We start from the raw sequence: 16,170 nt of genomic DNA on the forward strand, positions 1-16,170 counted from the left end.
TGATATTTCTGTAGCTTACTATAGCATAAACAATCTAATAGAAAAAAATAGAGACCACACAAAATCCTGGGGAAAAATCACTAAGATTCATTGGTAATGAGACTCTCCACTGTATTTGCATTACTTAGCGCAATAAAGAAGAAACAATCTATTGAAGACTGAAATATTCTTTTGGATGAACACCCCTTTTCACTCTATAGAGCCTATCCATGCTTTTCTAATTACAGAATCTGTACTGAACTGGCACTCCAATCTATCATTATCAGAGATCATCAATGTTCAGCCCATTCCTGCCTTTCTGAAATGTGATGAGCAAGCAGCAGTTCCAAGTCTAAGGAAAAACGTGAGGTTTTCCTGAATTTAATACAACAAACTAAAGAACATTCCCTATTCAACAAATAGAAGGATGATCTCAACATGGGAAAACAGAGGCTGTCAATCCTAAGGTCCACCCATCCCAATATCCTGTCTCAGAGAATAAAAAACAACAAATTAGACCTACTGAACAGCAGAATTACAGAGCCAATATGCATGTAAACTTCTTAAGAAGAGTCTTTGATTCTCCAGAAATTCACAGTTCAGCGATTTGTGGTTCAAAACACAAATTTATGGATATGCAAACTTCAGTGGAATTCTCTTCCACAGATATTCAGTCTTCCTAATAACACCAATGAGCTTTAAATATCCCCATTCACTTCCAAAACTTACACAGTTTGAAGAATCACCTTTCCCCAGCCCCCACATACCTATCACTTTCTCATGTCAATTCCACATGCTTCCGTCAATAATAGCTGTGAGGGAGCAAAAGAGTCCTTGACACTTTCTATAAACCTCTCAAGATTTTATACATCTGTCACACCCCCCTGAATGAACAACTTCTGCAATAAAAATACCATAATAAATTATTTTTAAAAACCACACAAAACAGCACAACCAAAAAAAACCTCAAACCAAATGAAACAAAAATCCAAAAACTTCAATGCAAAACTGTGGGAGAATTTCTTCTATTGCTTTAAAGGTTTTACCCAGGCTTTTTCAAGATTTTCTGAATGCTAATAAGAGCCCTGTTTAATGCCATGGCTTTGGCTGGGATAATTTTTTTTTTACTATATCTGGTAGCGTGCTATGATTCATGATGAAAATAGCATTGATAAAACACCAATATATATATTTAAGTTGTTAATGAGCAGTGTTCATACACAGCCAAAGATGTTTCAGCTTCTCAGATGCTGCCCTTCCAGAGTGAAAATGCTGGAGGCGCACAAGAAGCTGAGAGAGGACAGAAGCAGGATCGCTGACTAAAACTGGCTAAAAGAATATTCCATTTTGCATGATATCATGTTGAAATGATAAAAGATGGAAGAGGAAGGGAGGGAGAGAGGCAGGAATTGGGCAGTGAATTGGCCTTCCATTGCTCAGGAATTGAATGGGAACCATTCAGATGGTGATGAGAAATAGGATTCTACATTTGTTTCTGTTTGTTTGTTTTTTTCCCTTTTGTGTGTGTGATTCAATTATTCCCCACCCCCCATCCCCCCCACTAAACTGCCTTCATCTCAACCCACCAGTTCTATCACTTCTATATTTTTCAGTTCTCTCTCCTCAAAACACTGAAGGATGCAGTGACTGAATGTTGTGTGGTGCATAGCTATCTAGTGGGTAAAACCTCGGTAGTTAACAAATGCTGATGTTTTATAAAAAGTAGAAGCAAGAAAAATCTAACACTTGAAAACTCATGGGAAAAAATAACTAATAAGGTTATAATTATTTTCCGGATGTCCTGCATCAATTCTACTTGAGAACCGGGATCAAATTCATTTATCAGCTTATATTAGCTTAAAAACAACAAAATGTAAATTGTCTTGGAAAGTTGTTTGTGCCAGATCAGATATCTTCTGTCCTGCCACAGACACTGTAACATTGCCATTAACAATATATCATACATTCTAGCCAGTTCGATGGAACTGCAGCAGTAAACTAATGCTTAACCTCGTCAAAAACTCCAAACTGATCCAGCACTAAACAGAATCATTAGCAATGAATACAGAATCCTGGTTTGTGATCCTTGAGGTTCCTTCCAACCAGGGCCGTTCTGTGATTCTGTGTGATTTTGTGATTCTGGTCTGAGTAAGCCTGAAATGTGTGGGGGAAAAAATAAGAATAAGAAAATAATCTCTGTTTTGGTAAGGATGAGTTAGGAGAATGCCTAACCTTCCTTTTGCAAAACACAAAATAAATAAATAAATAAATAAAATTCAAGGCAGCATCAGGGCAGAAGTACTCAATCTATTACAAATAAATCTCTAAACATAACATAGTCTCCTTTCCCTTCTTTCCTGGATCTGCTAAAAAGTTAGGGATATTACAGACTACAAGCCCTGTTTTTTGGGACAAAGAACACCATGCTCCCTGAGGCTCTGTCAAGGAGTGCTTCAAAGCAAATCACCTTGCAGGCTTGCAGTTATTTTGACTATATGGAGAGCAGTTACATGATCTTCTAGCACAAGATCATGACTTCCAGCTGACGTACTTGAAGTTATTTATAAGTAAAACAATTTCAGAAGACTAGGGAAAATGCAGTGCCTAATGTGATAAGTGCTAAAAAAATACTTATTGTATTATAGATTCACTAAGGAAGTGAACTGTAACTCAACAAAAAGAAGGCAAGCCTATCAGAATACAGGAAAACTAGGTATGGTTACTATGATCCAGGTAGTAGCCAAGTTTCCTGCTTCCAGAAAGCATTCTGGCTTATGATAATAAACTGAACAAATACAGCATATCAGAAAGAAAGCAAAATCTATCCTCTTCCTAGAAACCTGATAAAACTAAGGAGATACAAAGTACAGAAGATTTTGGGGAATACAATTATATGTAAAATGAGATTGATTTATCTATAATGTATTTTTACAAAATTTGATTCTATAAAATGTATTCACCTACTTGCACCTAAACTAAGCAGCACAAAGAATAATAGAAACATTAGTTTAACCTACAAACATTACTACCAAGAAAAAAGTTTGATAATGATCTAAGAAGCAAATTAAACAAATCTTTATCATATAAGGATCATTTAAAAAAAAAAAAAAAAAAAAAAAAGAGAAGAAAAAAAAAAAACCATGGAGAGATCTACTACACAGACACTATTTCTATTTTATAAATGGAAAATCTCAGGAAGGCCAGTGAGCAACTTGCCCAAAGTCAGAGAAAAAACTGAATTATTTCTTAAAGCAGTAATCAACCATTATCCTATTGCATTTTTGAACTGTATCAGAACTTAAACACTAAGAAAAGTAGAGTAACTATGTTCTATAAGCCCAAGGAATTAAAAATGCAGGTACAATTACAAACCTCTATTTTGTCAGTTTTTGCATCTCCCCAGTATATTTTGCTTTCTGCATAATCCAATGCCAGTCCATTTGGCCACCCAAGCGAGGTATTCACAAGCACAATCCTGTCTGAGCCATCTAATGCCGCCCTCTCAATCTTTGGAATTTCTCCCCAGTCAGTCCAGTACATGTACCTGCAATGGAAACAAAATCTTTAGCAGTCTTATTAAACCAAATTTTCAATATTTACATCACTGCTTCTGCACTACAATTCCCTGAAGCCAAACAGCATACAGAAAAATGCATTTCAAAGACCACTGTATTTTCTTACCTAAATAACAATGCCCAACACATCTAAAATAGTACTGACATGTAAGCAGACTGATACTTTCCATACTTTTACTCCTATACCAATCTTCTGAGCAAGGCCACATAACAAGTTGTATTAGCAGGAATAAACAAATGGATTTTAAAGAGAAAATAAAACCTAAAAACACAGAATTTAAATAGTCAAAAGGGAGTGGTGGTCCCTAAGCCTCAGAGCATTAACTTTCAAAGGAGGCCGGTATTTTCATTTTGAAGACCTAGAAGTTTATCATTGCATTCCGTTATCTGCGTGCATGTGAACAGAAGTATCTTCTTTGTCTAATACTTAAAAATTGCTCATGAACAGCTCCTTACCCTACCATAGGATCCAGTACAATAGCTCTAGGTTCTTCCAGGTCTTCCGATATCAAGATTTTTCTCATGGTCCCATTAAGCCTTGTAACTTCTATACGGTCTGTGCCAGTGTCAGTCCAATACAGATTTCGGGCAACCCAGTCCACAGCAATGCCATCAGGATGAGCAATCTGTGCTGTGACAACAAACTGACTACCTGACCCATCAATGAATGAGCGACGGATGGCCCTAACTTCATCGTCAGTCCAATAGATGTACCCTTCCAGAGGATCAAAGTCGATGGCAATGGCATGACGGATGTCTTCCAGTGGCAAAACGATGTCTGTAAAATCTGGAGTGTCTAAGGAAATGCGTCTCAAATCTGTCCGTCGGGCTAGAAGCAGCAATTCAGTGGCACCTACATGTGTAAGGCAAAAACACAACCATCTTACAAACACTGTATAGTAGTGGTAAACCTGATTCGCCACTATTCACTGCAAGCGAGTACAGCTGCCCTGATTTCAATAGTGTCTATCTAAACTGATGGGCACCAGCAGAAAATACCACTCAAAGCTTCAAATGTAAGGTTAATCTTCTGAAGAACAAACCTAGAGGAAATTCACTGGTTATTTCCTTGTCCAAAACCTATTATGCTGGACCTGTTTTCTATCCAGATCATTCCCTCCAAAAGATACTGAAATAGCTATGAAGCGATCATACTATGTTTTTCTGCAAATAACAGAAGGGCTGCAGTCACTCAGATAAAAAAATTAAATCATTTACTGACTGTAGTTGTTGGTAAAATGGATGACTGTCACAAACAAGCTGTGTGTGTTTCAACAGCACCCTTAGAGGGAGAAATGTAACGATCTCAGAATACCACAGGTAAATCTCTTTCGAGAAACTCATAGAAATCAAGGAGGAATCAAGTTTATGAATCAACAACTGTCCAGTGAGAATGTAAAGCAGGTGGATTTTCAGCTTTTCCCCAGACTGTTGAGAATAAGCATATCTGAACATACAAAGATAAGGAATATGGAGTCACACTGAACTGAAAGCATACAAAAGCCCTTCTGGCTTTTTTAGGTCAAAAGCTTGCACTGCAAAAGATGCTTTCACACAGGACAATACAAGCTGCTAATGTACTACTACTGAAGTAGTACACTGCTAGGCACCTGACTGATAAAGAACTTATTGTCTATCCTATCTTATTCTTCTTTCATTTTATATTCTATCTTGCAAGATTTCAGTCTAATGAAGGCTAAACAACCACCACGCCCCATTCCAATTTAAATGGCTTATCAGTTTGGAGCCTCAGGGAGATAAGAGCAGCTTAGGCCTTGGGGAAGTCTGAGCTGAGGTAAAAAATGCATGCAATCCAAATGCAGGGAAAGTATGTTGGGACAGTTCTCCTCAAATAGTGATGGGAAAGGTTTGGCAGGGGGTGACCTAAGTGCAAGTGCAGAGGAAAAAAAGAGCAAGTATGGGGGAGAGGAAGGTTTAAGTAAAATATAAAAACACTGCAGCGAAAAGGAGTCATTACAAAGCTACATGCTGTTCATGCTTCTGTGCCTTGATCTTACAAAGGTATAAATAAGGAGTAGGACATTAAAAGAGTAACTACTAAGGCAACTAGGTAGCTAATTTTAAAATATATATATTTAGTGCTTGATGCCAATTTTATTTTTTTAAATGTCAGTAATTGTGGTGGGTGCTGGAAGAAACTTCACTGAATGTCAAACTTTGGACAGATGTCAAAGCAGCCACTGCTTCACTGAGAGCAATTTTAACACATTAAAAATACGTAAAATGCTTTTGCAGTGCTGCAAGAAACTCTTCTTTTCAACAGCTGAAGTTCAGATTATTATTACAAGTGTTCCTGATTAGTAGTCCAGAATGGATTAAGATCAGCTTCGGATCCTACGTCCTAAAACACATTCCATTAAAAGACACATGTATACATTACTCAACTGTTCTCTTAGTGAGTAACTCTTATACAGCAACTAATACCAGGAAGAGGGAACCTTAAAATACATGTCTAAGCATCCTTCAAAATAATTTAAAGCACATGACAGGATAAATGAAAAACAGGCATGTTAAGAAGATTTTTATGATTACAAAAGCAACTAATCTTGTCACAGCAGTCTATATGTGCATCTGTGTTTGTTGCTACTAACTATACAAAACAACGAATGATTAAGATCTAAGTATTAACCTGCCTATGGTCATATGAGGTATTAATATATAACCAAGCACAACTATTAAGATTCAATAAGAAATCTTAATTACTTCTTTCCTTACCAACTTCACAGTCATTTACTCATCTTACCCTTTAAACAAATCTGTACACATATTGATAATAATAACAAATTGCTTTATCTAACAGAACTAACAGTAAGCTCAGATTCCCAAATAATTCAGAAGCTGTATACATATAGTCTATTATATATATATGCATACATATAAAGTCTAAGGCATAATTTAAAAATAATTTCTATGTTGAAGTGGACAGCCATCTTGAAGAACCAATGCCAATTCCCCAGAAAGACTGGCTCAAGTACATCTATGCCTTCACAAAAGCTCACCCTTAAAATCGACCAGCTGACCTTCCAATTGTTCTTGAAGTGAAGTCATTTCAGCCGTTTCAGGATCCTGCTTCCAGGTTGCAACACTTGTTCAGTGCAATAACGTAGTGTGTCTAAATCTTAATTCAGCATTAGGAAATTACTGCCTTTCAGCCAACCCATGTTGCACGGGGGATTCCTGAACTAAAAGTGTTCTGCGTCTGGAGACTCACCGAACATTCTCCCACGTGACTCCAATCAAGCAATAAAAAGTTTAGTTTACTTTAAGGCTATTATTCAGGCATTAGCAAACTGACATCTCAGCTGCTTAGTCAGATCACCACTCATTCCATCTAGGAAAGAGAAACTGAGCACAGAAACATCTCATTCCAAGGTAGGCTAGGTGAAAAGCACTTCAGACCTTCAGGCTTGTCCTGACAACAGCAAGAACAGCAAACGCAAGAGCTGGGCACATTTATGGTATCACCGCCCTACCATCTCTTTTGCAGTCAAAAATAAAAATTAATAAATAAATAAGGCAATCTGGGAACCAGAACAATTTGAACTTGTGCAAAAGACCAGCTGTAAAAAGGTTTGGCGCTGATAAGAACCAGTCAGAAGACTGCTCAAGGTACTCAAAGCTGAAAGAACACAACAGAATCGATCAGTTTTGCTCATCTCTACTCCAAAATGCAGTTATGATGCAAAAGCCAAAATGTGACTGCAGGATCTCCATACTTCATCGCTCCATCTCTTGCATATGGCTGTACCATTGTCAAAGTCAGTCCCTTTTGCTTACCCTCTTTACTGATCTTTCAGATAATCAATCCTAAGTGACCTATAAATTATTTAACACAAAAACCAAAATTACAAGCAAACAACCAAAAAGAAACCTAAACACCCACATCTTTTACAGCCCATTTCTACTGGGGACCAATATTCTTTCTGAAGTGCCTCAGTGCAGGAGACATCCAGGACAGTCAGCATTTTTTTAAAAACAAGCCCCTTACTTAAGGCATCTAAATATGAACATAAAAGCTTTACTCCAGACTCTTGTATTTGAGAGCTTTACCCTACTTTTATTAAGTACTTTGAAAGCTAGGATTACAAGCTCATGGATGGTGCATTACATTAGTCCTAGAACTAATACTTCCTTCAAAAAGTCACTATTAGGAGTCAAAACAATTTAAATCTCTGTGCTAACTGAAGGGGGAAAAGAAGGACAAAAAGAGAAACAGCAAATATACAGATATATGCAGTGACATAGCTTTTAAGTTCAGTGTCTAATGCCCTGCTAACCTTTACAATTAATTACATCTTCCCTAGCATATAAGTCCTCAGTCATTTGTAAGTTACGGAACTTTAAAACCATCAGTGGTTGCTGGGGCCAGTAACACTACACAGATACATACGCAGGAACCTTTACATAAGAAATGCTAGATCTAAGACATATACAGTAGTTTCTCTGTAAATGATAAATCAAAATCATTAATAAAACCTCAGAACAGTTAACACACATCTGATAAATGTCTTTTCGCAGTTGGAAAAAAACTATTGCCAGAGAGCTCCTGATAGATGCATTCAGTGAGCAAATAGATAGATGCACTCAGTCTTAAAAACCAACCAGACCAACCAAAAACCACCACCAAAAATACCTACAAAGGTAAGAGGGATAAGAGGACATTTATCTGAAATTATTTTTTCTTTTCTCTCCTTTAACACAAACAAAAGAGCTTGGGTATTAAATTAACATCCTGATCCGTCCAGTGAAATCACTGACAATTTCAGACAAAGAAAATTTGTTTTTGAATTTAGGTCCGCCCAGTGCAAACTTCTACTTACTTTCCCAGGCATACAAGGTAAACATACTGTAAGCACCAGTGGGCAAAATAAAGACTCTCTCTTACTCAAAGAGAGGAGGACGGCCACAGCAAGGCCATTTTTTTGTATTTTTTTTTTTTTGACCATGAATAAATTTGTATCTCCTCACTCAGCTTTTTTTCCTCAGCACAAACCATGGAGCTGAACTGGTAAAAGCAAGTGTAGAAAATAAAGAAGTAAAATTCACCACAGGCAAAGTTGCACAGGGATGGATAAGTGTTCAGGCACTAACGTGAATATAATTCCAAAGACAGAGTTGGAAGCTAAACCTATTTATTTGAATAAAAATGACTACTGAACAGGTCATTTAAATGTAGCATACCAGAGTGAGAAGAACAGTGGTGCCCGTAATACCACAAAAGAGAAGTCTCAGATATGTACTAACAGGAGGGGGAACAGAAGGAGGTGCTGGGCTCTGCTTCTGATCACCAACGGCAGTTCAGAAATGGCACAGAGCTGCTTCAGGAGAAGGTGAAACTGGGAAAAATTATTTATTGTGAGTGGTCAAACAAACAAACAGGTTTCCTGGAGAGGTGATTGATGCCCCATGCATGTCAGTGTTCAAGAGGCATTTGAATAATGCACTCATTAATGTGCCTGAATTTTTAGTGAGCCCTAAAGTGGTCAGGCAGACAGTATTGATAGTCTTTGTAGGAATTTTCCAACTGAACAGTTCTATTCTATAAAAATGTGAATACAGAAGAACAAGCTAAATGACTACAAATACAATGCCAGCATAGGTAAGAGTACCCTACTGTGTGCTCAGAAGAGACTGTATTCTCTGGACATTACTGACAGAGAATAAGGTGGCCATGACAACTAGATGTTCTTCCTCCCATCTAAGGGGATAGAGGTTTTCAAACGCTCACATAGAAAATAGATCTGTCTGCTGCAAGCCCACATCTCAGTTAACTGTTTTGTATTGTCAGTGTTGTGTGTATTTCTATTATCAGTATTATCAGATGTTGGGAAAATAGCTGATTTTATTCCCAATCATCACTCTTTTCTGAAGTATGATGGAAAAGTGTTTATAAGCAGAAGGTAGGGGTTTATTGTCCAGAACTCTCACAAAAACAGTTAAATTACCCTAAGGTGTAATGGAAAAATAAAAGACAAAAAGCCAAGAAACCAACACAGAAGAGAGAGAAAAAGATTTCCTATAAATCAAGATTATTCAAAAATGCTAGGTTGTCATGGAAACTGCTCAGGGAGGGTCAGCCAGCCTCACCTTTGGCTGCAAGGATCATCTGTCAAAGCCAAACCACTGCAAACAGCACAAACAGGCACTCAAAATTCACTCATCAAATTCCTGCAGATCCTGGCCAGGGCTCATTGACACTGAGAAGCAAACTCGTTAACAAAGAGGCTCCTTGCAGCATGAAACAATTTAGTTTAGTAACTATCCTGATTTTAGCTCTACTGCTTGGAGACAAAACTGTCTTCAAGAAATTAATTTGCCTTAGCCTCACTTTCACTTTTTTCTTTTTCTTTTTTTTTTTTTTTTTTTAACCTGTTTGTCCTTCCTTTCTTTCCCCACGGTTCTAATGTTTTAATTCCAAGATGAGCTGTAATTACTCATTCAGTGTTTCAGTGTGTTTCAGCACAGTAGGTACGTACTGAAACAAACTGAGGAACTGAGGTGAAAATATTCTGTTCTCAGGGTTCAGCTCCACTTTCACAGCATCTGTAGTAAACAGGCAAGTACAAAGAGGAAAAAAAAATAATCACACAAAAAACAACAGCAAGAAACCATAAGCACACTGCTGTCCCTCCTCAATAAATACTACTTGTCACACTAGTTTCAAAAGTATACACAAAAAAGAGAAAATACATTTTCTTTACCGGTATCACTAAGCAGCCTAAAAAAAGGAAGTCAATACAGACACTAGAGATTTACATGCAAAATGTGGTCTGTGGCTAGGCTAGCTGTGCTTGCCCACCATTCCCTTCTTCCCTTCCCCAAATCAGTCATTGCAGACTTTGGAACTGTGAGCAGAGATCACAGTGAAGCCCTGACTTGAAGAGCTCTGGCAAGTTATAGGTCACCTACATAAGCCCTAAGTCTGCTACCTACACCTTTATTCAGTGAGAAGAAAGTATATTCTCTGCAGAGAAAATGATCAAAAATGTTTTAACTGTTTTTGGGCACACGTAGCTCTAAATGCTGAAACACAATAAGCAACAAGCTTCCAGGACTCCCCTAGCCCTTATATGCTTTATAGAAGTTGGCTTTGCGTAGGACTGTCAGTTAAGTAAAACCAATGGATCTGAGGCATAGCTGTAGCAGATTGTTTCTCTTGCACGTGGGATAATTTGGCTTTAACTCTAGTAAGTAATGGAACGTAGCACCCACTGAGCCGAGTACGTGCAGACTCGATTTTCTCTCCCCCACACATTTTCCTTCTTAAAAATGAACAGCGAGAGGTTTTCTTTGGAAAAAAATATGCAACAGCAGAATGGTTGTTGTTAAAAATACAACATCATATTGATAAGCATGTGATAATTGCTCTTTTACAATGCTTTTTGCATAGGAACTGACAGCAAGCTGTAATGCTTCAATGTCTCAGTAACTTGTTTAACAGAATTTCTGGTAAAACAGGAGCTGTGTTTTGTGAGCCAAATATACGTTATGGCTGAATGAGAACAAATAATTTGGCTTATCGTATTTTCAGGGAGTAGGATTATAAAACAACAGCCTTGTGTTCTGAGACATAAGGAATAGCTGAGAAAGTAAGCTGATGATTTTCAGAGCCAGGTTGGATGGGGCCCTGGGCAGCCTGGTCTAGTATTAGATAGGCTTAGGAAGGTTGGCATCCCTGCCTGCAGCAGTTAGACTGGAGCTTGATGATCCTTGAGGTCCCATCCAGCCTAAGCCATTCAATGATTCTATGAATATTACTACACAAGAAGTTGAAATCATTTTGTAAAATCTTTTTTTTTTTTTTTTTTTTTTCAAAAACCTTTACAAAAATCCCCATTTCCTATCAGCAGGGGATCAAAAGAAAACCATTTCTCTCTCCAGGACTTGTTACTACTGTTGTCCTTAGACCTTCAAACACTGTTAGGTGGGTGACCAAACCTTCGCAATTCCCCATCCCCCATGTGGAATTTTCACACAGCTCTGCTATTGGAAATACATACTGGTTTATCTATTAACAACTGCTTTATCTATTTGCTTCCACAAAACAGTTTGTCCGCATCAAGTGCTTATGCATATCGAGTTTTTGTTGTTGTTGTTTAATTTTTTACGTACACGAATTTGTATTCTGACTAAATTTAACCAATCCAGAGCTTTGCTGTTTAAGTTTGTTCCTTATACTGGCAGAAATGGGAGAAAAACATCTTGTGCATGTACTGGTAAGCTCGTACAATAATCTTACAAAGCAAAATTGGGAAATGCTTTTGAATTTTTACATAAAAGCAGCAATTTATTTTAATAACGTTCACACAGTCACAAATAGCCACACAAAAATAATCAACAGGGAGCATGAAATAGCATGAAATTAAAGAAAACACTGAACGGTTGTGAACAAGCTTAAGAATTTTAAAAATATAAAATGAAAATTTAATGAATTATTTCTGTATACATTTTTTTAGTGCTTTTACAGTAAATTCTGCTGTATCTTTCTGTTCTGTTGTACATTTTTCATAAAGACAACCTGCATAAAGATGGTTATTTATGAGAGCTAATTAATCTCCCAGTGTTTATATTGATATCGTTAATGTATTACAGCAGTCACAGCACAATGTCACAAAACCTATCCATATAAAATAAAATTACTTGAAATCATATACATCAGACCACAAGGAAACACTAAAAGCAGCTTTGGATGAGGAGGTTTAGGTTAGATATTAGGAGGAAGCTTTTCACACAGAGGGTGGTGATGCACTGGAACAGGTTGCCCAAGAAGGTTGTGGGTCCCCCATCCCTAGAGGTATTCAAGGCCAGGCTGGATGTGGCTCTGGGCAGCCTGGTCTGGTTGAAACTCATTATCATCCTTTTCCCATTCTATGATTCTGTGATAAGAATTTATATTTTGGGTTTTAAAGTTGAAATACTTCTAATATCTCTAAAACCACACTTTTCTGTTCAGTTCCTACAGACAGGTGTACGTGTCTAACTTTATGCATGAGAACAGAAAGAAATACCAGATGTGTGTGTGTATAAATGGAAATCAGATCTCAAAAATTAATATGTTACTTGTGCAATCCTATCGGACAAATATTAATGCATGAAAAATAACATTAGAAACAATTTAAAGGCAACAGAGAAGGTTTATATTTTCTTTTAGAAAAGGGAGCAATAGAACACCCAAAAAACATTCAGAGAATTAATGACAGAGACAGATTAAGATAAACTGCTCTTTAGCTATGAGACTATTTCCTCTTTGAAAAGTAGAGGGCATTTTTACAATCACATTTATTTGTACTGCAAAAGCATAGATTTTTCCACAATTTGCCCCCCCTAATGTGCATTACATAGTGAAGCTAGAAGAACCCCTTTTCCCTTCAACAAATTATTTTGTGCTTAACCTGAAAGGATTTTTAAAAATAAAGCCTACCATCTTTGCAGGTCTTTCCATTCTCAAGGAGTTTCACACCAGTGGGACATGCACACTGATAAGAGGGCTTGGTAGGAGACATCAGACATAAGTGGGAGCAGCCACCATTATTAATTCCACATGGGTTTGTAGCTGTTAAACATAAATCACACAGATTAATGCTTCTGATAATGAATGACCTCATCTCATGTGTCAAGACACATACGGTGTTTGAGTGGTGGAATCGGTGGCAGCAACACAGATTAAAGAAGGAAATGATATACACAGAGCAAGTAAAAATTAATTCCAAGTGTCGAGTAGTGAGTATTTATGGTACAAAAGTGCACGGATGTTGAATATTTCCTTTCTTGAGGAAGTAGCATTTAGCTCTAAACAAGAGCCTTGTTTCATCTCTGCTTTTCTCATTTTTGCAAACTATTCAACATGCTGGTGTTGAATGCATAGCAAGTTGCATATATATTAAAAAAAATGCAAACAAAGTAAATTAACACAATGGTTAAGACAGTGGTTATTACACAGAGTTTGCAAAATTAACACTGCTTTTCATTTAAGAACTACTACTTGGAAAAAATAATATTATGCTACATAAAGTTAGGGCACATTAAAGAGAAAAAGGAATATGATAACAGCATAAATGTGGCTGTCAGAGTAAAAGCAAGAGATTATTCTTCACATTAAAAAAAATTACATCAACATAGAAAGTATTTGGTTTCTCTGTTTCCCCCCCCCCCCCCCCCCCAGTCTCTGCACTGGAAAAATTGCATCACAATGCAAGTAAAGCCACTTGCTACCATACAGAAGGAGTAGTTAAGATGTTTGCAAATCAGTTCCAACTTGTATTTAAAGTATAAAGCAAGACAACTTACCATTTGGCTGCCTCTTCTGGCTGAAAGCATGGATATCCATGGGTGAGAAGATGTTGGAATGTATTTCACGCAGGTCCTCCCCAGAATACTTGCTGCAGGCCAAGATGGAATGCGTGTTCCAGTCCGTCCAGTACAATGTGTCCCCAAACAGCGTCAAAGCAAAAGGATGTGGAAGGGAGCCTTTAACCACTGCTTGCCTAATAGAGTACAAGGAAGAAAACAAATGCTTAAACACAGTTCATACTACAGCTTCGCTCAAACACAGCCTTTATGAAGACAAGTTTACAGTGTAAGTATAATTTATCAAAATTTCTCTCTTTCTCTTTTTTCGGGGAAACAAATATAGCATACCTAATTGCAGGAACGATGTGGGTAAATAACACAAGGGTCCTATTTTCTAGCTGCCTTCCCATACTAAGTCAAAGAGAAATACAACTGAAAGCCCTGCCTAGGTTGTCAGAGGCTATTTCTTAGCACTCTTTTAATTCCTTATACCTGCGGGGCTATAAACCACCATGCACAACGGAAGAGAACATCAGCCGGTTTTATGCAAATCTGACTGCAGTTTGTTGAAACACCACGTCTATCACTGCCAGCCTTGGCAGATTTTAAACTGAGACAGTGTTTAGTCAATTAGCAATTCATTATTCTCTTCCATATTTTTTCCATTAATTCTCTTGACCAATAGTTTCACTGTGAAGAAATCCTGAATGTAACTTTTCATGATTCATTATAATGATAATTAAGCTATTGCTTTTTTTACAAGTAGTGCCATTAAACAGAGTTCTAATGATCTTTTGCTATAGTAATGCTGTTACTTCTGAGGAAAAGTGGGTCACTCCCTGACTCTAACTTCATAAACAAAATTAAAGACTGTATCTATATATTTTATGTAGATATGCATATATATGCTCATTAACCATCACAAAAATGCTGCATAAACGTTGCTGAAGACAGTTTTTCCAGGCTCTTGTGATGCAGAAACTAATTATCTATTCCCAAGTTCCTCAGAACAGGAATTAAGTAGCTCGGTTCTCACCTGGTAGTCTTTTTGTTTTTGTTTTTAATTATTATTAAGAACCATAGAAAAACTGCAGATGGAAGGGACACTGGAGAACATCTGGACCAGCATCCTACTGAAAGCAAGGTCACACAAGTACCAGTTAGACAAATGCTTCTTCCAACATCCTTCTTAATAGTGAGGGTGCATAGGCATTCACACATTCACAAGTTCCCACTGAACAATGGATCTGGCCATCTATCTCCTGCACTAGAACCCTAAGGGAACAACACATAGCTCTAATACTTCTTCAAGTATAGAACATAGTATGAGCAGCATCCTCCCAGTTTTTTCTTGCAGGGAAGAAGGTCATTATCTGTATATTTACTGAGAGAACAGCCACACAATATCTACATCTTTTTTGCAAGATGTCAGTAAGAGAACTGGTTTTGTAGAGGACAAAAATAGTCTTATTTTCCAACTATTTTCTGCTAAAATGTAACAGAAGAGAATATTAAAGCAGGAAACTTGAAGGTATAATCTGCCAATGATTCCAAGTACAAAGAGACTGCAGTCATTTCAGCTCTTTCACCTTAGCTGCTGCAAAAAGATGCATTATCTTTAAAGTTTCTATTTTTTTCGACTCCTGAGAAAAACACATACATTCCATTACTTGTCACTCCAGTGTTCCAATTCTACACCAAGCAAAATTTCAGATGATATTTCAGACTAGAAAGTAGGACATATCTCTTATTTCTTATCTCTGTCTGGAGTCAGGTATATATATGCTCCTAATTAAATGCCCAAAATAAGCATCTTACAAAAGACTATTGTAATATTATTTACAGCTGAAATCTACCTGCCATACAGTGAACCCATAGTGACAAAGCATACTCCTGCACCAAGAATAAAGGCATTCAAATTCAATAAACGTTTTTACCAACCCCACCCCCAAACTCTAAATGCCTTCAAATTTGAATAATTTCACTTTAGAACAGGACTGGTAACTATCTAAGTCTTTATGATGACTGCCATCTGGGATAGATGCAATAAAGGTCCAAAGTTCTGGACCAACCCTTTAATGACCAAACCTTCATCAAAGACAGCATTTCACAGACAAGAGAAGCCACATTTTTTCTGAGTCATACCTTCCAACTCATTCTAAAATTTAGAGAATTTTAGATGTGATTATTACCCAACAGTTCCTACTAAGAATCAATCCTCAATTACAACAAATGCTGTTAGATGTGCCTAACTTTAGGACAACCATCTGTCCTTGTAGCAATGCATACAGTAAGCTGGCAACTT

The 16,170-nt window shown here is 37.2% G+C and overlaps 1 protein-coding gene across 5 annotated transcripts in view; it reads right to left on the bottom strand.

Moving 5' to 3' along the window:
* The window catches only part of LRP6 (LDL receptor related protein 6), a 133,257-nt gene that overhangs the window by 46,393 nt on the left and 70,694 nt on the right, over positions 1-16,170 (bottom strand). For all 5 annotated transcript variants that reach the window (XM_072333894.1, XM_072333893.1, XM_072333914.1 and 2 more), the window contains 4 exons: positions 13,863-14,059; positions 12,997-13,128; positions 4,011-4,407; positions 3,352-3,523 (listed from right to left, as the gene is read on the bottom strand). In XM_072333894.1, the coding sequence (XP_072189995.1) occupies positions 3,352-3,523; positions 4,011-4,407; positions 12,997-13,128; positions 13,863-14,059 (898 nt within the window). The remainder of the gene's footprint in view (positions 1-3,351; positions 3,524-4,010; positions 4,408-12,996; positions 13,129-13,862; positions 14,060-16,170) is intronic.

This window comes from Excalfactoria chinensis, chromosome 1, assembly GCF_039878825.1.
Source record: "Excalfactoria chinensis isolate bCotChi1 chromosome 1, bCotChi1.hap2, whole genome shotgun sequence".
NCBI lineage: Eukaryota > Metazoa > Chordata > Aves > Galliformes > Phasianidae > Excalfactoria > Excalfactoria chinensis.